Genomic DNA, 25,778 nt, shown 5'->3' with positions numbered 1-25,778 from the left:
CTTCTTTAAAATGAATTTTTTTTTATTTTCTTCTTAAATTTAAAACAAATGCGAATGTATATAGTATATGTAATACATTATATATAGATCTATGACATCCCAACAAGATTATACATTTACCCTAAAATCTGTATTTTTTTAAATTTTTTGGGTATTTTCTGAATTTATAAAATACTTAAAAAAATTGTCAAAAATCATGATTTTTCCATCTATACTCTTTCATTATAGTTTGATAAAATGTATAATTGGCTGAAATAGAAGAGAGGAGTTAGATTCATATATGTACTACATTATGCCATTTTTTTTTCATTATTTGAAAAATTAAATAATGTGTAACTAGTTGTAGAAAATATAAAAATGTTTAAATATTGTTTAGGGCAACTTTGCTAGGTAGTAAATACATGAAAATGATGCAATGCATGACATGCATCATAATGTCTGTCTATACTTGTATAAATTATTGATGTGTGCGTTTGAATATTGTTTAATATATATCTTATATAATTATCTACTTTTGTTTGGTATTTAGGACGATGCCGCGACAACAAGACATTGGGTGGTCTTATTGTACCAAGATATATGCATGATATATGAGTATATGACACAAATTGCTTGTTTATATTGTTTTTTGTGTTCAAAAGTGTATTTTCATGTGTATTTTGATCATTTTCATGCGTTTCTGCACCGATCGATACGCATCTCCGATATGATACGATACGTCTCTTAAAATCGCCTGACCGATATGATACCCGATACCGATACTTAAATCTTTGGTTTTAATTATCGATTGCTGACTCTCCGTGTAAGATTCAGCTAGAGTAGGGGCAATTCTGTCCTTTTGTAATTTTTCCTTCATTATAAATAGAGAGCTTGTTTGATCATCATTCAAGCATTGCATTCTAATTGCTCTGCTAACACAATGTGATACAGTGTGACAGAATATGGAGGAGATATTCTTAATTCTTCAATCATTAAAGTTGTTATTTATTAGGAAAAAAAATACACGAAAGATATGTGAGGCAGAAACTGGTTGGATGGAGGTTTTAAATATGGTTCCAGATGTCAATTACAGTAATCACCAACTCATATTGGCAGTCTTGCAATCAGAATTTACAGCAGTCGGTTTCCTCACCTCAAAAGATTGAGCTATTTTCTAGTGTTTTCACCCTAAGAAACCCTAGTCCTCTGTTCCTCCCTTCGTTAGGAGTCGGACATATATGATGTAAAATTAGGGTTCCAGAGAATATCTAAGCCAACAAAAAGTGGGATCAATGTTTCCACTTGTGACAAGCTACACTAAATAGAAGGCTCACAGAAATTGAAGGAATATAGCTACTGGCTACAGAAAAAGAAGAATTCTAAGAGCACTAGGAGTGGCCAAAACCGTATAGTTCTGGATTAAAAGAAATAATGAAAATATGATAGGTTACGTTAATAGAATCTCAGTTCCATTAAAGTTGATTTTCTAATGGCAGGAAAGTTCTGTGATGATGGGTTAGAAAATAGAAAGGAATATAGTTTAATGGTAAGGTTTTTATGCTGGGTGAATGGGTGAAGGCTACGATTGGTAGGAGCAGGTTATGAAGATGATACAGAAGCGATTAGAGGATGAAACAGTTGTAGAAGAAGCTAATTATGATGTTGAAGTAAGCTGCCAGAACATTAAGTAGAACATAGAAAGCAAGAGGTAGAAAAGAAGATAACTAAGAATCCACTTTAAAGGGGACTAGTGATGAATCCATACAGCAATAGCAAAAGCATTAAGAGAAATAGTTGCATACAGTGATAAAATTTGTGTAGATACATAAATATGTAGAGTTGCTACGCCGCCAAGTCCTATGACACTAGGATTTTTTACTTTCAAGTCATAACTCATAATCTAACAACAGAAACCCCAAAAAGAAATTTTTTTAAAAAATCCCCAAAATATCCTCAATATTCCGAAGGAGAAAGAAATTGCCAAATTGCATATCATTCTTGTGACAAACCAGGATATTTAACCAGTAACTGCAATAGAGGAGAGAGTATTTGCTGAACCCATGATAGATTCAGTCTACCTATCTATCATGGCTATCATCCTATTATTTTTAACAGCAAACCAAATAGACTCCTAGTAGGAGTATACACTGGATAAGACAAGGACTGCCAAATATTACAACGGAATACGGAAACTAGAGAACAAATAGGAAACTACTTAACACACGACTATGGCTAATAGAAACATAACATGACTCAGATAATGACTACTGCAGGGACAAGACAACAATACCTCTGTGGTATTACAAGCATAACTTAACAATCCTATATAAATATATTGACTGCCCTGGATTTCAGAAGAAATATCTATTCTACACAAAGCTTGACGGCTGCTGTGGTGAACATTACGGAGATATATTATATTCCAAATTTACCCTTTGCAGACAGTGAAAGAAGTTCTGGTCACTTTCTAGAATCTACCACCTTCTTCCATCTTTGACAAATAAAGAAAACAGTGACAAAGTGCCCACTGGCAGATGGAATAAATAATGTCAAAATAAGAAGGGGCTAGGTTACTGGTTTGGCCATCCAATTGAAAGAATCTTGGAGCTGAAGATTAGAGAAATAAATTGACAACTGGGTCAGTACTCATCTCCTGGCTGCAGACCTCTCAACAGCTGAACCACCAAAAAAGTCTAATTTGTAGATCTTTCGCTTCCGAGGACAATAAACCAACCATTTCACCATGAAATGGCTATGAACCATTCAAACTTTTTACTTTTTAGTGGTCGTTCTTTGGGTTCGTCTGCCATGCATAGGTGAAGCCAAATTTCAGTGTGTGACTGCAACTTCTTCTTCCTTCGGGTACAAGTCAGAATAGGAGAAACCTCTTTAGTATACCCAGCAATTGCAGCTAACTTTGTCTAGAAGATATATTTATTCCAAAACTTAGGGCACTTCAGATATTTGTTTGGGAAGGTGTTCAATTTGTTAATTTCTTTATACCATTTGAATATCAAGGATAATTTCCCAAAATCCCCAAAATCACAGAATCCTGCGCAACAACAATAACAACAACAAAATTAGGAAGATGACCATCCCTAGCGAGTACAAACCGACAACATAGAGTACCCACATTGCGAATCTCGTAAGTCATATATCTACATCTTCATAGAATGAGTAAATAGTTAGGGTAAAACACCATGTGCAATCAATCAGAAAAGAAGGTTATACCGGAGAACACTTGCTCTTTGGTTAAGGGGACAATCTGAGCCATCCAAGGAACGAAGAACTATCAAGGGGAAGAAGACACCAATTTCACCCTGAAAAGGATTGTTAAAACTGAAGCATCAACAGAAAACACACAAATTTTGTTAAAGATTAAAGAGAGATTGTTGTAAACATACTTTAAGACTTTCCCTAAATCGCAGCATAAGCACTGTAAAGATTCCAGTTGCATACTGCAGAAAAGGAAATGCATAACCATGAAAAGAGAGTCCTCAGAAGTAGATTAAGGAAAGAAATAATTTGAAACACACAAGTAACCTGAAATATGACGGGGGACTGAGAAACTGATGCCCGCAACAGAGCATATGAAAGATATGCTTTGACTGAGTCAATAAAGTGGAAGTTCTTGGTAAAAGAATTGCTAACCCCTTCCAACAAACCCTGCAGTAAAATGGCATTAACCATATAGTGTATTTATAAAAAATTTAGCACAAGAACAAAACCAGGAAGAACAAGCCTTCTTGAACCAGACTTTAACCTCCCATACGTTGCCAGTTGGTAGGAACTCTGACACAAAATTCCTACAGTATTCTTTGATGGCATAATAATTCGAATAATCAGAAAGACGTACAACATGTATGTGCATGCAATGGGTATATAGTCTCTAAAATGGTGTAAGAATAACATCTACACTTCTCCCTGCACTGCAAGGATGCAACACTAGTGCAGGAGAAATTCATGATTTAGATCATGTAGCTGGGACTAATTCTAATTAGTATTAGTTCAGATCTTGTATGTCGGGGAGGATAGTCTTTGATTAATAAGTCGGGATCAATTATTTAACTTTTCTTATTTATAAATATTGATATAGACACAAGGATGATGTAAATGTTCACACATGTTCACATAGTCAACAATTGCAACTAGGGAATTCACATTCTCTTATGCATGGCTGAAAGTTTCTCATTGGCTGGATCACATAATAGGATCGTTTAGAGTTCTCAAATTGGTTTGATGATGTAAAAAGTTAGATTGGAGCCTCCTTATTGGTTGTATGATGGAAGCTCTCTCCTAAGCCAATCACAGGCCTTTGAGACTAGCTATAAATAGATGTAACCACCCCTAGGAGCATGGTTAATGAATAAAAGTTGCTTTGGTTTGAAAACCGAGTTATGAGACCTGTAACCTGTTTCCCTACCCCTCCCTACTCTCTCCACTTTCCAGGTATTGTTCTCAAGTACTGTTCATAGTTCCCAAGGGCCTAAACAGCCCTCCATCTATTTCTACCTTTCTTCCCTCCCCTACAACACCCTACTCTTCTTACTTTTTTGTTGGCTGCAGTGAGTACTAAAATTGTTATTCTGTTTCCTAGTTCTTTACTACCATACATCATTGGGCCTATGTTGCATCTAAGATTCATATCTCTTTGGATATCAAATTGCATCAGTTTGGTATCAGAGCCTATTCTATCCTACTTAAATCCGGCTGTACATACCATGGATTGATACGAGACTTTTGTTTTCTATCAGGAACTTCAAGTGATGCAAGAGAACTCGCAAAAATTGGTGAAAATCTTTGTGTCTCAGATACGACTTGAGCAACCACGAAGCAAGGTTCAAGGTCGAAACTAAAATATGTCGCGAAACCATCGAGAATTTCAGTTGAAACTCTACACATTTCGGAGGTTGATTTTGTTCGACCATTTTGGAGGTCAAATGGTCATATTTTGGCCCGAAACTTCATGGAGTCCCTAATTAAGCATCCTTAAATACAATGGAACCTTTATATTGTTAAAAAACACACTCAAAATGTTCAATTGTTGTACCTTAGGTTGGCAGTGTACAGCGTATCTATAACATACACAAATAAATGAAAACAACTAAAATATGCAATTGCAATTCATAAATGGAGAAAAATCATTTAATATTATTAAATGTCAAAATGTTACATCTTACAAATACAAGTACTCCATTTACATACAAGTGTTACACTATAACTCCATAAGTGAACAGTCAGCCACTAAGTATTGAGTTATTTACCCTATTATTTTTTTCAAAACTTTGTTGCAAGAAAAGCAGTTTTAAACAAAAAAATAATCAGAAAAATAATTTAAAAACTACAAATTAAATCCGAATCCATGAAGTTATAGATCGTCCTATGATATCTAACATATAAAAAATTGAAGCCTAACTACTACACATGTACCCTATGTTTTGCAAAAGAAACAATTCAGGTTGAAAAAAAAAAGGTTAATCCAAAAATGTGAATCTTCAAGAAATCTTGCTCAGATGCATCAAATCTTCACTGTACATGTGTCGTAGAAGCCTCCAACACATTGTTCCACCAAGATTTGCAAGTGGAATGGAAAAAAAACATTCAAAAGCAAGGGATTGGAGTCGAATTGGCAGGTTTCAGTCGAAATATGTCTAGATTTGGTATTTAAATCAAATGAATATTTACCGTTTCATCCCTGCTGGGTTGACTGGTCATCACTGCACTCCTATTTTAGATCTCATGCGTAAGAGGCTCCCTCCAACTCTAGAAGGGCAAGCTTCACTCTTTTGCCAACTGCCTAGAATTGATCAGTTTGTCCTTCAATCCTCCTACATCTATAGGTCTGGTATTTTTGGGCTGCCTCAGTCCACCGTCAAGGATCTGGGATCCCTTATATATGCCTTTCTCTAGAAAGGATCTGAAGCTTCTAGATTTCTTCACCCTATCAGCTGGGCTTCTGTCTGTCTTCCCAAAGCTGAGGGGGTCTTGGTCTAAGAAGAATTAAAAAGGTCAACTTTGTTGGCATCCTCAAATTGATCTGGAAACTAGCGGCTAAGAAGAAAATATTTGGGTTGACTAGCGGGCCCTCTCTAACTACCTCCGAACGCAGTCTTTCCTCATTCACCGGCAGATTCCAATCTCCCCAACCTGTTGTCTTTGTTGGAATGTCTCTGAAGACGTCGATCATGTCTTCTTCGCTTGTCCCTTCTCCTCTTCAATTTAGTACAGGCTTCTAGCTAAGTGTTGCCCCAGGAGGAGAAGAAGTTTACCCTTTAAGAGGGAATGGATTTGAGTGGATATGCCCTTCGCCGGCAAGTCTATCTATGAGATGGGGGGAAAGTATGCTTTTGGAGTGCCCATATCTCATGTTTGAAGGAGCGTAACCTCAGGAAATGGTTTTCTAATTCTAGAATCTTCCATCAAATTTGAGACTCCATAGTCTATGAGGTCAATAGTAAAGTGTCGGGGATCTCTTCTAGATGTGATAGCTCCCCAAGGAACAGGCATATTGTTGTCTCTAGGGGTCTCCCTCCCACCTTGCTCCATTCCCCTATCGCCCTTATTTAAGGGATGAGTTTAGTATTTCTTTGTACTGCTAGTATTGTTATGCTTCCCCCCTCCCCCCAATTTGGAGGGTACCATGTATTTCTCTTCCTTTTGGTAATTAATTTGTATTCACTCGCAAAAAATAAATAAATAAATACCACTTCGACACTAGGAAAACAAAGTGCCGAAAAGGTCCTAAATCTCTAACCGAACCTCTCGAAACATAACATGCCTATAGAGTCACAAGAAGTTTCATTTCGACCAAGGTCTAAACCAAAATATTTTTCAACCGAAATCTTGAACCATGCTATGAGGTCAGCCGATGCTCGCGTTCGAATGCTCGGAAGCTGCTTTGACAAGTTGATATCACTCGTTATTTCGTTAAATAGTAGGTGGAAGAGTAGGAGGACGAGCCATCGAGGATGGAGGACGACCCGGCATCAATTTCCATTGAAGAAAAACCCAAGCAGTTGCTTAAACCAGTTAATCATGTGATTATTGAAGCAGTTGAATTTGGGCTTCCAAGTTACGGCTTCAACAACAAATTTCTTAACGCTGATTTGGAACTGTTGGATCATGGATAGTTCGTAGGCATCATCACTAGATTGAAGGAGGATTGATTCTAATCATGAATTGAAGATCCTCTGATGCAGATTTGGGAAATCTAATACAAGTCCAAGGTTTGGCAGAATTTGGATTGGAAGATCTACTAACACAAAATTCAAAACATGCATGCAGAAAATCAGGTCTGACAGAAGCATATATGATGAATTTTCCAAATACAAGAGCATACAATTCATTCCGAGGATTCATGGAAATTTAATAAATGATACATGATCATGATTCGAGAACTCGCAAGATCTCGGCGAGATCCCGGTTTTTTAAGAAATCGATTCAAGTTGCTATATGATTTTAAAAATCACACTATCTCGGTCGAGTTCTCAAGTAACTCGAGATCTCGGGTCGACCCAAAACTCGATCCATCTACCTCTTTAAAACTTACCTAACTCGACAGAACTCGACATATCTCGGTTGAGTTCTGTCCAAAGGCCATTTTCTTCCCCATTTGAAGCTCCTTCTTCATTTTACCTGTGGATTTCAAGTTCTGACCTTCAGGAGAGTTGAATCAGCTGCAAATTTGAAGGATTCAGCTACACATCTTCAAGTGGCATACTACGTGCAAAACTACAGCAACACTATGACATGGGAATTCTATGTGGATCGTGTTGGGACTGAACACATTAACATATCACATTTTATGTAACATTTGTTTAAAGATTGATGTATTGTACACTTTAACATTTCTAATGCTTATTTAAGTTATTTTAAGAACATTAATTGAATGTTTTGATAGCTTTCTATTACTAAATTATGTGTAGAGTAGGGTATTTTAGTATGTCGTCACCTACCAACCTATGGTCCAAAGTGAAACTCATATTTAGACTTTGTTTTTGTAAAATCTGATAGTTTCATTGTGTTTAAATGGCCTAAAATAGGCTGAATACCAAGTTTCAGTAAACTAGGTCTAAAACCCACCAAGTTGAGGCCTCGAGTCGGAAAAAAAAATGCACCAACTCGATTTTTCAATACCCTTTGCTGTCCCGAAAGATGGAGTGTTGGGATCAAGTGCTAAGTCGCTACCAAACTCCAAAGAATGTGTCCCCAGTGCCTCTTTACTGAGAATTGATTAATCCCCACAGCGTTTGGGGTTGTATTTTAAGCCAAAAGTGCAAAAAACTGGGACAAGTCTGAAAATTTGTTTAAAGCAAGTTTAGGCTACTTGGGAAAGTTGGATTTCCTCAAGTTCTTGTCAAAATATGGTGAAGTAGATCTGAGACTCCATATCAAACCACAAAAATCATATTCTAGCCCAAAGATAAAAGGGGAGAGAGAGAGGGCAATAGCCTGTGAGAAGTAGGGGACAGAATGGGTGCGGTAGCCAAAAAAAAAAAAAAGAAATAGGGGAGAGAAAAGGGGCTTGGCTTCACACCAACTTGGATTCACTCCAAGGTTTGCAGAGAATCACTCATGCTACAAGGGAACGGGGGAAGATCTCACAAGTTCCAACATATTTTCATTACCTTCCATCCCTGAATACATAGTCTTTTGAAACCCAAAAAAAAAATGAGAAATAACTCCCTAATAAGTAATAACTACTCCTCCAACAATAACTACACCAGCAATAACTCCCTAATAACTACTTCTCCAGCAATAACTTCCCAATAACTACTCCACTTAGCATTACAACATTGGTACATAGCAGTTTGACATTAAATAAAATACAATAAAATAAAACAAACTACATATAAGTAAACAGAAATATGCATCCACACAAGATGGTAAAGGACATCTAGCCACAATAAAGTGATGTGTGGTCGTGTACGTCTGTGTCTCCTCTAATATTTCTGAAATCCCCAAGTCATCAATTCTCCCCGGGTGGGAAGAACTCATTTCTGGTGAAAATATACAAATATTTCTTTAGTAAATCTGGATTAAGGCAATGAAGCTCATCCTTGGTGATCCACGTCCAATCGGTACTAGGTTTGTCTCTGCACTTGACAAGGAATTTGCAATATCCCCCTGCAGCAATAAACACGATCTGCTCATCTAAATATCTTCTACCTCTTCTCGTCTTCTTGGCATAGTTGGTAATGGTGGTAAAGGAGGTATACAATATGAAAAAGTTCGAATATTAGTTGGGTTTTGCCTAGAATTAGGAATTGATCCATGAGAGAATGATGTGGAAGGTGCAGGTGTGATCTGGGCAGTTGATGAAGAAGGCTCAAATAGGTTTGGGATGGCGGTTGATCCTTTATAAGGCATAAGATCCTCAACATTAAAAGGTTGATGCCTATATCTGGGGGCAACTCCAAATAGTATGCATTGGCGCTGACTTTATAATCTTGTAACCAGCACTTCTTGAATGCAGGTTCTTCCATGTACCCTTTGGAAACTGCTCAGGCCGGATTCTCACCATAACCATGTCTCCCTCAATAAATTCCTGATACTAGTAATGAACATCTGCACTGGACTTATAATATTCATTCTTAATGGCAATCTTTTTCCTTATTTCTACATGTAGCACATGGATATGGCGGGTAAAGGACTCTACAAGTTCAGAGGGTCTCACTTCTAACAGCAAGGGAATGAGATCTATCGGTTTCCTGGGTTGATAACCTAAGACTAACTCAAATGGGCTGCAACCAATAGCTCTATTGACTGAATTATTGTTGGCAACTCTGACATAAGTAAGACCGAATCGCAACTAGATACATGATCACCCACTAGACAACACCACAAATCCCCAAGACTCTGGTTGACCACCTTGGTCTTGCCATCAGTTTGTGATGAAAAGCAAATTAAAACCGCATCTTTGTTCCCAACATTTTCCAAAGTGTTTTCCAAAAATAACCCACAAACACTGAACGTCCTTATCGGACACTATAGTTTTCAGTAAACTATGTGGCCAAACAACTTCTTTAAGGAATAGTTTGGGTACCTATGAAGCATCACATGTCTTGGAACATGGTATAAAGTGAACCATCTTAGAAATGGTGAATATAGACCAGTATTTTGCTTTTTCTGTTTTGCCATCTGGAAAGTGTGACATTGTTTGATGATCTTTGCATATTTCGTTTCAGGCTACGTCAAAATAACCTGTCTTCCACCACGACAATTGTCTTGTCTCTATCGAAGTGCCCTAATGCACCTTCAACAAACAACTCAAGCACAACAAACTCTCTAATGGATGTACTTGGCAGGCATAATTTTCATTGCAGCCAAGGCAAGAATGACACAAATCTTGACGCCTCGAAATAAAAAATCCACTCTGGAGGGTATATTCGGTACTCATTATTGGGTGTCCCTCACTTAAAGATGCATAAATGTCCCTAAAGTCTAAGCACGATACATAGTCAATTTTAATTCTATCAAACCGGATTACCTTAACACTCATAGAGTGCAAAAGGGTGGACATACAGCACGATGCATGGTTACTTTTAATTCTATCACACCAGATTACCTTAACACTCATAGAGTGCAAAAGGATGGACATACAGCTTAAGGCATCGACGGGTTTATTTTCTACCACCTGCTTTGTGTATCAATATATGTATTCCAGCAGAAATTCAACCCACTTTGCATGTAAGGGGCTGAGCTTCTTTTGCGAGCTCAAGTACAGCAGGGCATGATGATCAGAGTAAAGAACAAACTCATACGGATTCTCTTTCCAAACTGAGGAAGGGGCAGGCAAAGAAAAGGTGGTCCGCATCTTCCACCACATTCCAAAAGAGACAACAAGAGGGGGAGACCGGAATCTGGCAATGGATTAGGAATGACTATGTTAGGAGGCAGTCAGAGAGGACCCGCCATACAGTGAAACTATGGTGGGGGATGTTACCCTTGAATCAAACAATCTTGCGGCAGGGAGACAAGGGGCCACAAACAGTGATGAAGACCCAAGCTGATTTAGAGCTGAAAAGGCCATTAGCGAAGGCTGACCAAACAACACAATCACCCCTACCAGGAGTCCCTCTTGGAATGGAGATCAAGTCATTCTAGACGGAGTGAAGGAGGGGGCTGGTCATCGGAGGAGGAGCCTAGCCATCGTCCTAAATGATTGTTGCAACTGGATCCAGCCTGCTAATACCCAAATTATAGACGGTACTTGCACCAACTAAGTGCAAGAGAATGCCCTTGGGGTGCCAGTTTTCAACCCAAAGGGAGGTAGATACACCAGTGTTTAAAGTATCGGTGTGTATCATACCGTATCGGCCGATACGTCTCGATATTGGTCGGTGTCGATACGATACAAACTGATACATATCTATTTTTTTTTTAAATATAATGTCTCGACTATATCGATATGTATCGACTGATACATGTCGATACGATACGATATGGTCGATACGCATCGATACAGCCGAGACGTACTTTTTAAAATTTTTTATTATTTTTTTAACATATATGTACGTATCGGTACGTATCGATATGTATCGAGTAATGACATACATATCGATACATACCAATACATATTGATACGTCTCGATACTTAAAGAGACATGTGTTAATTTCACTTTTTTGAGCAAAACACGAATCAGAGACTCTCCAGCGGAAAAACCTTTTGTCCAGCCAAGGAAAAAACCCCCAAAATCAAGCTTCAAATCCATTTTTTCGACCAAATCTGTCGAGGGCTTCAATTCCTTGGTGAAAAACGACTTTAGAAGAGCTCGAATCACATCCTTTGCTGCATCCAACAACCCAGATCGAAGATTGAAGGTGTTCTTGAAGGGAAAGATAGGGTTTTTTTCCGATTTTTTGTTTCAAATCTTTGATTTTAATTCTTTTTTCTTTTTTGCTATGCTCCAAAGATAATAGGTTAAACTAATTTAGTGATGCATTCTTTGTATACATTAACAAATATTTGAGTTAAAGCATTTTTCACCCAAAACCAAAAATTGCTTCTCAAATTGATTTTTTTTTTATTTCTTCCAAAAATTTCAACCTATGCTTATATGTATAATATATGTATAATATAATGTACAGATCTATCACTTTGAATCAAGATTATATTTTTACCCTATAATCTGCAGATTTTTTTATTTTTTTTTGTTGGCTATTTTCTGAAATTATAAAATACTAACAAAAAATGAAAAAATTCATGATTTTTTCATCTTTACTTTTTCATTATAGTTTGATAAAATGACTCAATGGCTGAAATACATCAGAAGACTTAGATGCATATTATTAGTATGCTAATGTAATATATTATATTATTATGTCATTTATTTAATTTCTGAAAATTTAAATAATGTGAAACTAATTGTGAAAAATATAAAAATGTTTAAAGTTTGTTTAATATACTTTGCTAAGTACATGCACTGCATGAAATGCATCATATAGACATGTACTTTACTTGTATAAAGTAGTGATGTGTGGATTTTAATATAGTTTAATACTTATATAGTTCTCTACCTATCTTTAGTGTTTGGGACGATGCCGCAACAACAAGACATTGGGTGGTCTTATTGTACCAAGATAAACAACAGATTGCATACACAGTGCAACTTCTGTGACACTCAACATCTTGGAGGTACGGTAACTCGACAAAAAGAACACATGGCAAAAAGATATGGAAATATTGCCAAGTGTACAAAGTGCCCTGTAGAGTTAAGCAGGACAATGCAAAAACACCTTAGAGATGCAAAAAATAAAAATTCACTTAAGCACATGAGGATGAGGATGTTTTGGAGGAAAATTTGATGGAAAATTTTGAAGCTTATGAAGGATCGGATATGGAAGCGGAGGAAGACCCAGAGTTGCCATGGGTGATACGACAATCAAGACATGAAGCAAGAGAGAAACAATGGAGAGTTGAGCAATTGGTAAGAAGTCAATCAACTCGACCCCAACGTCAAGGCCCTGTAGATATTGGTGTTGGCTCCTCTTGTCATCCATTTGTAGGTAAGGCTAAGGAGCCTGCTGGCCTTAGTAGAGCAACCAGTGTCAAGGAATGTTTGACCGGTTTATTAAGAATGGTAAGGGTAAGAGAAAGAAGAGCCCAGATATCAGAGACATGGATCCTAATGTCTACAGACCGAGAGATGATGGCCAACAGAGAATTGAAGAAAGCTTTCAACCCAAAACATTAAGTAAAAGGATAGGTAGAGAAATCTCCAGATGGTTCCACAGTTCCATCATTCCACCACATAAGGCCAAAGATCCCTACTTCAAGGCCATGGTAAAGGAGATTCAGCGGTGTGGGAAAAATGTTAAGCCACCCACACCTTATGAGATTGTTGGGCCTTACTTGGATGATATTGTCTAAAAGGTGCATGAGTATGTTGAGAGGTTCAAGGAGAAATAGCCATTATATGGAGTGACCATGATGTGTGATGGATGGAGTGGACCAACAAGATTATCCATCATCAATTTCCTTGTCTATTGAGACGAACGAACGATCTTCCACAAATCGGTCAATGCATCTAGTGAAATCAAAGATTCCCATTACTTGTATAATTTAATGGATGAAGATGTGGAGGAGGTAGGAGAAGAAAATGTTGTCCAGATAGTAACTGACAATGCAGCAAATTTCAAAAAGGCTAGTGAGTTGCTTATGTTAAGAGGCAACATCTATTTTGGACACCATGTGCGGCTCATTGTATAGATTTGATGTTCAAGGACATAGGAGAATTGCCAAAGGTCCAATAGTTGGTTGGTAATGGAAGGAAGATCACCAAATTTATTTATAATCATAGTTGGGTTTTGGCATTGATGAGGAGTCACACAAAAGGGGATTTAGTGAGGCCTGCAACCACAAGATTTGCAACAAATTACATTGCAATTGATAGCCTCATTTCCCGAAAGGATGGGTTGCTTACGATGTTCACCTCTGCTGACTGGTTGACTAGCAGTTATGCAAGGTCTGAAATTGGGAGATATGTTCTAGACCTTGTCACCTCCTCAAAGTTTTGGGACATGATGCGCTGACTTGATATAATTATGCACCCACTCTTTTGTCTTCTTCGAGAGGTTGATGGGGATAAAGAGCAAACCATGGGTAAGATGGTAGCGCTCATGCAAGAGGTTAAGAAGAAGATACATGATGATAACCCAACATCAAGCAAGAAGTATTTGAAGATTATAACCGATCAATGGGAAAAGATGTTGGTTCAAGATGTTCATTGGGCAGGTAATCTTATAACTCATCCTTATATTGAAGACTTTGGTTTCATTTTAAACACTTACTAAGTTACTATTTATTTATTAGTATTCTAGGTTTCTAACCATCAATTTTGGATACCATGTGCAGCATATTATTTGAATCTGGTTATTAAATATAACAATGATATAGGGTCTAGACCAGATCTATTGAGTGCCCTAAGGAATGTTGTCAACAGATTGGAGCCAGATGTGGCCAAGGCCACACTTGCCATGGATGAGGTTAGTAATACATTAGTTGTATAAAAGATTGAAACCAAAATTATGTCAAATAACAGTTTCAGTGGTGATTGTTGAACTAATATTTTAATACCTCTCTAGGCTAGGTATTTTCGGGAGGCGACTCATGGCTTTGCTGATAGAATGGCTATCCATGCTAGGGGCACACAACACCCAGATAAGTTAGGTTTAATAATTTATTATGTTATTTAAAATTTGTTTCATTATTTTGTCTTTTAATATTTCATTTATTATTGTGCAGCTGATTGATGGCTCAATTATGGGGGTACTAGTGCTCCACACTTAACCATAATTGCAATTCGAGTGTTATCCCTAACGGCATCCTCTAGTGGCTGCGAATGTAACTGGAGTATATTCGGGTTGATACACACCAAACCCCGCAATCATCTCAATTATTCAAAGTTGGAGTAGCTAGTGTATGTCCATTACAATATGAAGTTGAAGCTTAAATATTTAGAGTTGGAAAGAGAAGGGGATGAAGTAGATGTCAACCCAATCGACATCAACCACCTACTTGACAATGAAGATCCAGTTAGAGCATGGATAGAGGACATCGATAAGGTATTGGTGATGGATCAGTTAAGTGAGGACCGCCAGAAAACCATACCTGATCCAATCATAGAGAACATCATTCGACAGATTGATGATGATGAAACAAAGGCCCCATCACAAGATCTTTATCCAAATGCTGAAGAGGATTATAGTAGCCCTGAAGAAGGTTTAATTAGGAGGACGAGGTCAGGTCATTCGTATGGAGGAACTCAACAAAATGTTGATGTTGATGTGATGGTGATGGTGATGGTGATGGTGATGGTGATGGTGATGGTGGTGGTGGTGGTGCTGTTGCTGCTGCTATTGATGATGATGATGATGATGGTAGTGGTGGTGGCGGTGGCCATGGTGGTAGAAGTGGTGCTGGTAGTAGTGGTGGTTCACAGCATTATGCTAGGATGCAGTTCACATGTGAGGCAGGATACACACATGCTACCCAAGATACTCATCATGGTGGTCGCCATCAGACTTACAGTTAAAAGGGCAAGGCTGGAAAGCGTTCCTACAAAGGCCACAATCCATATGATAGTGATGTGCTTATGAGTGGCATGGAGTCACTTAGCATTAGTTCTGATCATGCTGGTGCTTCATCAGGCCATGGGCGTTATGCATCAAGTTCTTCTTCGGGCTATGGACATGGGGCTTCTGTAGGGTATGGAAGTTAAGGATACAGAGAGGCAAAACCACAACCTAGTGCTTTCACGACATTAGCCACTCCAGAGCAATACACACGATTCTACTATGAGTGGGAGAGTCACTACCATTAGTATTTCGACTAGGCTCAGTATTGTGCTTATGTTCGGTCAGTACACAACATCATCCTAGTCGCTCCTAATCTTGAAGACCCTTACAGAGATGACTTTGATCCACCCCGACATTCTTTATGGCAATAGAGTGACTCTACATGTAAGAAATCTCATCTTTTAATCTTTTATAACAATTTTAAAGTGCCGAACTTGTCTGGTTATACATTATTCATAATTCTTAGTGTATATGCATGATATCTGACATAAATTGCTTGTTTATATTGTTTTTTGTGTCCAAAAGTGTATTTTCATATGTATTTTGATCATTTTCATACGTTTCTACACCGACCGATACGTATCTCCGATGCGATACGATACGATACGTCTCTTAAAATCGCCCGACCGATATGATACCTGATACCGATACTTTAAACCTTGGATGCACCATCATCAATTTTTGAGAAGATTGCTCTAAGGGCAAAAGGCCTAAGCTTTAGAATCTTCCTCACCCAAGAAGCATCAGAGATGAGAGGGACTGTCCAAATGGAATCATTGCAAAGGAGGCCAGAATAAACCCAATCTCCCATATGCTTTTCTTCTTTGACAGTTGACACAAGCTTCCATAACAGCTTGAGAATGCCAATAGAGTTAGCTTCTTTAATTCTTTTCAAGCCCAGACCTCCTTCATCCTAGGAAGGCAACCCGCAACCCAAGAGATAGGATGGAGAAATCTGTCAGAATGAGACCCTTTTCAAAGAAAGGAACACATGAGAGACTCCATAGCCTTGCTGGTAGATTAGGGCAAACCAGAAATACCAGACCAGTAGATGTAAGAGGACTGGAGCACTGATCTAATCCAATTTCTTTGGCCTCCTCTTACGTGTTGAAAAGAAAACAGCTCTCCATCATCAAAAGGAAGTAAATGGAATGGCTGTTTAAGAAAGATAATCCATGGTGTGTTAAAGAAATTCTGTCACGGATTCTTATATCATTGGCCAGGCCATATCTTTGAAGACTTGATCTATCCTAGTCAAAAATTCCCTCCAGACCTCCACACAGTCTCTGTGCACTCTACTCCTACTCACAGATGTGCTAGTGCAGCCTTCCCCTTGATAGGGGAATAGTATGTCTCTCCATAAAAGCCAGCAAAAATTCCTATCATTGAATTTATTATCAAACAAGATAATGTTTTCAAAGCCATAAGACTATTCCACTTTCCAAGGAAAATTACAGAATAAACTGTTTCCTCTATCATTATCTCCAGTAGCTTAATGCTTCACCCAACGTGGTTCACCAGAATTCAAATGGTTTAAACCTTACTATTTGCCCTACGAAATGAAACATTACAAGTTTTTTACTTTTTTTAATTAGTCCCCACAGGAAATTTATGCTCTAGTCAAGGCAATTCCTTTCTTCAGCTTTGACCTCTATTTCTCTCTACTATTCAAATCTATGACACTATTTTTTATTATCTCCTCTCCAAAGCTGAGAGTTCTAAAAGCACAACCTGCTTGCAAACGCAAATATTTTATGAAGAAAAGACAAATAGCATAATAGAAAGGCACAGTCCAAACACCACAATGTCTACTACAACAACAACAACAAACTCAGCCTTATCCCAACTTAATGGGGTCGGCTACATGGAATGCAAACAAAACAAAGTAGAGAAGACTGAGGTTTAAGTAAAAAAGGGAATGAAGAGATGGAAAACGAGGGATGGGGAATGAGATGAGAAATGAAAAATGGAAAATAAAAAGAAAAATGAAAGTAAGTAAGAGGAAAGAGGCACAGCCCAGCATGTCAGGAGAATCTCAGCTAAATGGGGTCCGCTACATGGATCTTGCCCTCCAACAAGCTCTATCCGAGGTAATACTTGGTACAAGACCTAGACTATGCATGTCCTTCCTCACAACTTCTCCTATAGTCATTTTAGGCCTGCCCCTATCTCTTTTAGCTCCTTAAATCGGAATAATATCACTCCTCCTTACTGGGACATCCCCAGGCCTCCTTTGGACATGACCATACCACCTCAAACGACTCTCTCATAGCTTGTCATTGTTCAGGGCAACTCCCAGTTTAGCTCTAATACGTTCATTCCATACTTTATCCTTCCTAGTTTTTCAACACATCCTTCTTAACATCCTCATCTCTACTACACATAACATCTCATATGACACTTCTTAACTACCCAACATTCTGCCCCATACTTCATACCTGGTCAAACAACAGTCCTATAGAACTTTCCTTTAAGCTTTAAAGGAATACGTCGGTCACACAGCACGCTGGACGAACCTATCCACTTCATCCATCCTACTTTAATTTTATATGAAACATCATCCTCTATGCCATCTTCTTTATTTATGATTGACCCCAAATATCTAAAATAATCGCTTTGCGGTATCTCTCTTTCCTCAATTCGCACCATGTCAATATCCATCATAATTGACTAAAATTACACATCATATACTCCGTCTTCGTTTTACTAATCTTAAAGCCTCTTGTTTCCAAGGTTGATCTCCATAGCTCTAACTTATTGTTAATCCCTTCTTTTGTCTCATCCACCAAAACGATATCATCGGCAAAGAGCATTCACCACGGGACCTCCTCTTGAATGCTCTTGGTTAGGTCATCCATGATACAGCGCAAATAAATAAGGGCTTAGGGTTGATCCCTGATGTAACCCAATCGTAATTGGGAATTCCTTGCCATGTCCTCCCACAGATCTCACACCAGTCATCACACCATCATACATATCTTTAATTACATCCACATATTTACTTGACACCTCTCTCTTCACTAGAACACGCCGGATTAAATCTCTAGGGACTCGATCATAGGCTTTTTCCAGGTCAATAAACATCACAATGCCTACTGATGTTTAGTATACCCTTATACTTTATGACCACACATTTGGCAGTATATAGGTTGGCACATTTCAAACTGGTCAAGTTCCAGCTCAAAACAAGCAGGGAAGTCCCATGAAACTGAGTTCAAAGTAAAATAAACTACATAAATGTCATTAGATTCCATTCAATAAAAAGGGTTAATGTAGTTCTAGATTGGAAGCTGACCAACTAGAAACCAATAACCAAGATCTGCTATAAACTAGGTAATTCGGCTAGGTCACAAAATAGGTAAAAATTGTGAAATTAGGGAGGGTTTGATGGGACCTAGGGTTTGATGGTAGGGTTATGTTAAGTTGATGTAGGGAAGTATGCTAGAATGAATCGGTAGCAAGGTGCAGGTTAGGGTTTCGGCTTTTTGAAAAGAGGGAAAAATGGATTTTTAGGGTTTATGGTGGGAAATTAGGGCAGGGGTTTGGATCGAGTTCTCCTTACAGTGAGAGGAAAATCCGATCCAAATATGGCGGTATTTTTTATGGCTGGTTTGGACTAGGCAGAATTTAGGTTATAGGAATGATGTTCAGAGATGGAGGGGATGCTAGGGTTTGGTGGTTTAGAGGATTAGAAGAAGAAAGGTTAAGGTTGGGATGAATCAAACTCACTGTTGTTGCAGAATTCCCTTGGCAGCAGCTTGTTATAAAAATTGAATCTTAACCTAGAACTTGAGGGAGATCTTCAAAAGAACTACCCGGGCTTCCCACCGCAAGGTGTCAATTGGATCAAACACCAATCCCACCAGCCTTGATCAAACACAAGAAAAAAATCTTCAATGGAGAAGAAGAGCAGCAAAAAGCTTTTTATTAATCAAAATTCGTGTACGATACTTGCCCCCCCTTACAACCTTATACAAAAGACTTAAAAATAGATTCCTACACTAAAAAGAAAAGGCCTAACCCAATCCTTAAACTAAGTATGGAACTAAAACAACTAATCCTTTATGCAACCTAATTACCTTTATTTTAGGCCCATAAAAGTGCCCTATTACATAGAAAACTCATGGGATCAAAAGCCCAACATGTATATAACCCAACCCTAGACTTATTCCCAAGCAAAGAAGCCCAGTTTGGTGATACATCTGCATCAAGGGCGTTCTTGCAATTTCATAGACCTTCGAGCTCGTTTTTTAACCATTTTTCAGTGCTTGCTTAGGGATAAATATTGATGAGTGAGACGGGTATGGGATCCTCTTTCACACGGACCCACCCATATATACTGCCATGAGGCAGATTGTGAAGTACAAGATAAAGTTAGTGACGTCTCGAAACTTCTTGTACAGAACAATAGCATTTAAAAAGGAACCAAAAAGTAAAATATCTCTAATACCATATTTTAGTGATTATCTAAGCTAGTTACATAATATAGATGACTTAGTTGGAAAACTCCCAGTGTGTTTTTAACTTGACATTTGACAACATTAAACATAATATAAATGACTTAGTTGGAAAATTCCCATTTTATTTAACTTTACAACATTTTTCATCCAACCAGACAGAGCCTAAGGTTCCTCATCTACAGAGCAGATATATCACTAATCCAATAAAACATCATCACTATCGAGCATCGATCGGAAGGCTCACCATCACTGGTCTAGTACAACAACAACAAACTCAGCCATATCCCAAGTTAATGGGGTCGGCTACATGGATCCAAACAAAAACAGAGTTCTAACCAAAAAGGGAAACAAAGATAGGAAAAGAGGGATGAAGAAAGAGATAGGAAATGAAAAAAAAAAAAAAAAAAAAAAAAAGACAAATCAAAGATGGGAATAAATAGAAAAATGAAAGATAGTAAGAGGAAAGAGGCACAGCCCAGCACGTCAGGAGATTCTCAGCTAAATGGGGTCTGCGACATGGAAGTTTGCCCTCCAATAGCCTTTGTCCGAGGTCATACTTGGTACAAGACTTAGACTATGCATGTCCTTCCTCACCACTTCTCCTAAGGTCATTTTAGGTCTGCCCCTAGCTCTTTTAGCTCCTTCGATTGGAATCATATCACTCCTCCTTACTGAGGCGTCTCTAGGCCTCCGTTGAATATGATCATACCACCTTAAATGACTCTCTCGGAGCTTGTCATTGATCAGGGCAACTCCCAAGTCCAATCTTATATGCTAATTCCGTATTTTATCCTTCCTTGTTTTTCCACACATCCATCTTAACCATCACTGTTCTAGTATTGGTCACAAATGGGGGGGAGGGGGGGGAAAAGCGTACCCAGTGCACGACGCTCCCACCATTGCGGGGCCTGGAGAGGGTCAAAATGTACCCCCGCTTTGCAGAGAGGCTGTTTCCTGCCTCGAACCCACAACCACTTGTTCACAATGAAGCAACCTTACCGTTGTGCCGAGGTCCGTCCTCTAACATATTGTTGGCATTCTAACATATTGTTTGTTCTCTTCAACCTACGCTAACCTCCTCAATGAAAACCAGATATAACATAGACAAAAGTTAATTCTTTTATCTCCTAAATGTTTTCTTTTAAAAGAGAAAATGAATAATGGAACAGCTGCAACGGATCAAGGCCAAAGCCATCTCAGGTTTAGAAGCATAAGCACATAAGAATAGAAGAATGTAACAGTAACATAGATACAGGAAAATGAGTAATACTGCACTGCACCCATGACATGTTCATGGCCTGACTGCTCTGTCTTGCTAGGTTATCTACCACATCACTAAATGATCTTGGCCTCCTATTAAAATGAAGGTCATTAGGGAGCCAGATGCCCACAGTGCAAACGCCCTAAAGATCCCCCTTAAAAAATGTAAAAAAGAGATGCATACATCAGCATTTTTAACATCATGCATGCTATTAAACATCCAAAAATATAGAAAAGTAAAGCACATGCACAAGAAAGCACTGGTGGTGGCTTAGAACCTGCAGAAGCTCAAGAGATAACAATCTTGTCTTAGTGGTAACCTCATCATTATCTTCCTTCATACCCATCTGTAAAAGCATTTCATCCAAAAAAACAGGAATATGGTGTTACACACTAAAGGAATCATTGAAGCCCAAGAAGCTTAAAGCAAGGAAACTTTAACATATATAAGTCCTCAACCTTGCAAAGCGTTCGAAATACCAGCAAAGCATCACGTTTCCCTATACTCATGCTCTCAAGATCTATCCCCCTAAAAACCAAATAAAAAGAAATTAAAAACTTAAGGATCCAAAGCATGCAAAATTGCCAATGACAACTTCATCCAAGAAACAGCTGTAACAGAAAATATATTGTCTCCACACCTTTCTATCTTTCTCCCATCTTCAAGATGCACAGCCTTGTCAAGAACAGCCTCTAAACCCTGATTAACATATCCGAATATTGTAACATAAGCATCCTTGCATTAACCAGTAACAGCCACAAAGAGTAACCTGGTAACAAACTAAAATATAACAAAAAGAAAGCACATTCATTTCTAGAGGGATATGAAAATGCAAGAACCTTGATATCAGCACCGCCAGCCAGACTCTGCAGCTCCTCAACCGATGCAACAGACGAACCTTTGTCCCGGTTCATAGAAAGTGCATCCCCAAGAGTGGTTACTTTATCATCTTCATCATTCTGCAAAGTCTCCCCATCTTTTGAGTTTGAACTAACTGCTGATGTGGTTTCTGAATGTGGAGCCGTATCAGATGACGAAGCATTACCCGGAATACTCTGTGAATTACTTATATTCTGGAAGAAAATAAATGTGACTAAATAAGATCTGTCTCTATGCATATCAGTCAACCAAAACCAACAATTCTATCAATGAAACACCTCTTTGCTCACCAATTAAAAAAAAAAAAAAATTCTAGAAATGGAAGACATTGGTGCCAAACCTGGTCAGATTCCATTCGCCTGAATATGATGCTGATCATCTGAGTCAGCATAGCCTTTGATGTTGCCTGATTTATTGGGCTCTTGCTAAACATCCAAATTACATATCAGAAGTTTTTTTTTCAAGTCTGAATCAAATTATAGATGGGGAAAGAAAAAGGTACCTGTTAAGAGCAATGTTATAGCAAATTCTGATAACTCCCAACAAAGATTCTCCATGCACTGCATGTGAGGAAGTGACAGTTTAGTTCTTCAATTCAAAACTTCAATTTGAGAAAAACAAACCACACAAGCATGTGTTTGCATGCATACATATTCATGTACAAAAGGTGCTGAAAATCAAGGAGTTCACTTTTAACTTCACAACCTGATTTATTTATGACCAAAAAAAGGCAAATATAAACAGGTCATCAGACTTTTCCTCCAGACCCCTAATTTCAGCCATGTGTTGCAATCCAAGAAGGAAAACCACAACAATTGAAGAAATCAGGATCAGGTGTCATATTTAGGACCCTAATTCAATCACATGGTCATTGAAAAATTCCACTCGTAGTTTTAATGGTCCAAAATTATTCAAAGGATGAGGGATTCTTATTTCTTAAGCACATATTTCCACATTATAAAACTGTTCAAAGATGAGTGGTATTTAGCCACATTTCTCCAATTTATATTGATGAGTTTCAGAATCTATTTGGGCTCAAATTTGACTGTTGAGTAGGAGAGGATGGGGACCACCTCAGTGAGATTCAGGCCCCCAATAAATCAGCCACATGGCCAATATTAAGCACAACATGTGCATCATCACAAGTCTGGCAACCTCCATCTGCACAGCCAGAAGAAAAAAATTTTGACTATTTTGACTCTGATTTTAATTCCATAGATATTTTTCAGCAGTAACTATGTAACTTTTATCGGACATCAGTCAATTCCAACTGAGGTCAAGAAAGTTTTTATATTCCAATGCCCATCAAATCCAAAAATATGACTTCAGACAGAGATGTAAAATTTGGACTCTGTGACTGAAACATGCAGTTATTACACCTTGCAGATACAGAATGAAAATTCAGAGAGATGTTTATGCACACAAGACTACAAGAGAATCATATGGTGCTAATAGGTAGTAAATTGAACAATTATATAGAACATACAAGACAAAAAGAAAAGTTCACTATTTTTGATAATCCCAGATCCTGAATTTCATTATATTTGAAATCCAAAGATCCTAGAAACTGATTCAATAGATTAATTAATTTCGATTGTGTACTGTGGTTTTCAAATTGAATATTTACAGAAAACAAGTAAAACAAACTCAACAAATCCTGTTATGCATAATGTCATTGTTAGAGAGGGTGTACCTCTATAGCGTGGGATATTGTTCTTAGCTAAGTAGGGTTTGATTCTTATTGCTTCTTATTCCTATTTTAGTAAATTCTCAGTTTCCAAATGTAATTAGGCTTTAGGCTTAGCTAGGTAAGAGTTATATTCCTTTTGTAATTCTGTTTTGGTTTTAATATAAAGACTCACTCTTTATATTAAGATCTAGGGTTCCTAAGTTTTGTCAATACCAGGTCAGAGCCATGAAGAAGAAGAAGAAAATTATATAAAACCCTAGTTGAAGAAGATCTAGGGTTTCCACGGTTTCAATTAAAAAAAGAAAAGGTTGTTGAACCGGTAATTTCAGAGCTTTCGTTTGTTTGCTACTATAGTTTGATAATTTGATGCTGGTTCCTATTATGCTGGAGGTTGAAGCCTGTTGTTCGTAGCCTTTTGTGCTGCGGAAGACTGCTGGTGTTCTATCTGGTTCTGCTGTGGCTGCTCTGCCTTTGGTTTTTTTTTTTATCCTTTGAATACTGTTATGGATTACTGCTACTGATACACTGCAATCAGTATATGATGTGATACCCCTCTGTATTATATATTGCTGATTGAACATCTATTTGAATCGATGAAGATTATAGTTGCTTCTGCTCTACTGGTTTTCTTTTTCTGTTCGAACTTCAGAAATCACCATAGATTCCCTGTCTTCTCTGCATCGCCTGCTCTGGCAGAGGTACTGATGGAGCACCTCACAGTCGGTGCTGTCCTCTTGGTAATCACCTCCCCCCTCAACCTATTGCCGCCATGGAAGAAGATCTCGTGAGATCTCGACGAGTTTCTCACTTTTTGAATTTCTAGAGACGAGATGCTACACGAGTTGGGAAAATACACCATCTCAGGCAAAATCTCCGTCGAGTCGAGATCTCGACACCGACCTAGATTTAGACCCTTTTTCCCTCAAAGACTTCCAGAACTCGACAGATCTCGCGAGTTCTCTGTCGAGTTCTACTAAGACTGCCATTTTTTCCCCTGTGACTGTTGCTGCCTCATTTTGCACCTAGATTTCAACATACAACCTGCCGGAGACTACATTCAGCTACAAAATTGAAGGATTTGCATCATATTTATGATTCATCATCTCAAATTTGAAGAATTTTTTTAAGGTAAACAATTTTTGGCTGGTGCTGTCTCATGTTGATGACAACACTTAAATAAGTTCTGTGGCAAACTATGTGCAACGCTACAGCAGCATTATGACATGGGAAAAATATGTGATGCAGATTCATCACCAAATAGGGCTTATTTCTTTAGAAATAGGCCTACGGTTGGGTTATATAAATGTTGGGCCTTTGTTCCCAAGGGTTTTCTATGTATTAAGCCACTTTAATGAGCCTAAACTAGGGGTATATAGGTTGCATACGGGATTAGCCCAATACATAGTTTATTTTTATGTTTTTTAATTAATCCGGCTCAAATTGGTTGCATCCAATTGGTTCAATTTAAGTGATCATGTGACTTGGTTAAGTGGTCATGTGACAACTTAAGTGGTCATGTGATGTAAGTTGGGCTGGATTAGGACTCTATAAGTCCAGCCATGTTTTGAGTCTATTTCCTTTAGTATTCTAGTTTCCTAGTCAGTTTAAGTTACCTAATAGGTTAGGGATAGGGTTAGGCCATTCCTTTTTAGTGTCTAAGTCTATTTTTGAGTCTTCTATATAAGTTTGTAAAGGAGGCCAGCATTAAATACGAATTTGATTAATAAAAATTAGCTTTATGCTTGCAGTCATTGTTGCTGCTCTTTGTGAGTGTATATCCTTGTGGATCTCAAGGTGGATAGGGTGGGTGGACTCCTGCGACTCCTTGCGTCTGTCCAGTACCGGGAGGTTCTTCTTCTTCTTCAATCAAGCTTCTTCAAGCTGCTGCTGCTGCCTTTGAAGGAGATCAAACCAGTAAGTAATTTTAGTT

The 25,778-nt window shown here is 38.1% G+C and overlaps 1 protein-coding gene across 1 annotated transcript in view; it reads right to left on the bottom strand.

Moving 5' to 3' along the window:
- The window catches only part of LOC122640130 (brefeldin A-inhibited guanine nucleotide-exchange protein 5), a 118,098-nt gene that overhangs the window by 54,262 nt on the left and 38,058 nt on the right, over window positions 1-25,778 (bottom strand). The window contains exons 6-14 of the mRNA XM_043833268.1: window positions 22,661-22,718; window positions 22,499-22,583; window positions 22,119-22,352; window positions 21,920-21,978; window positions 21,738-21,807; window positions 21,557-21,625; window positions 3,523-3,645; window positions 3,384-3,437; window positions 3,211-3,299 (exon numbers count right to left, since the gene is read on the bottom strand). Coding sequence (XP_043689203.1) covers window positions 3,211-3,299; window positions 3,384-3,437; window positions 3,523-3,645; window positions 21,557-21,625; window positions 21,738-21,807; window positions 21,920-21,978; window positions 22,119-22,352; window positions 22,499-22,583; window positions 22,661-22,718 — 841 coding nt within the window. The remainder of the gene's footprint in view (window positions 1-3,210; window positions 3,300-3,383; window positions 3,438-3,522; window positions 3,646-21,556; window positions 21,626-21,737; window positions 21,808-21,919; window positions 21,979-22,118; window positions 22,353-22,498; window positions 22,584-22,660; window positions 22,719-25,778) is intronic.

The sequence above is a fragment of the Telopea speciosissima genome, chromosome 9 (assembly GCF_018873765.1).
Source record: "Telopea speciosissima isolate NSW1024214 ecotype Mountain lineage chromosome 9, Tspe_v1, whole genome shotgun sequence".
Classification (NCBI taxonomy): Eukaryota; Viridiplantae; Streptophyta; class Magnoliopsida; order Proteales; family Proteaceae; genus Telopea; species Telopea speciosissima.
This window is presented reverse-complemented; position numbering and strand designations above follow the sequence as displayed.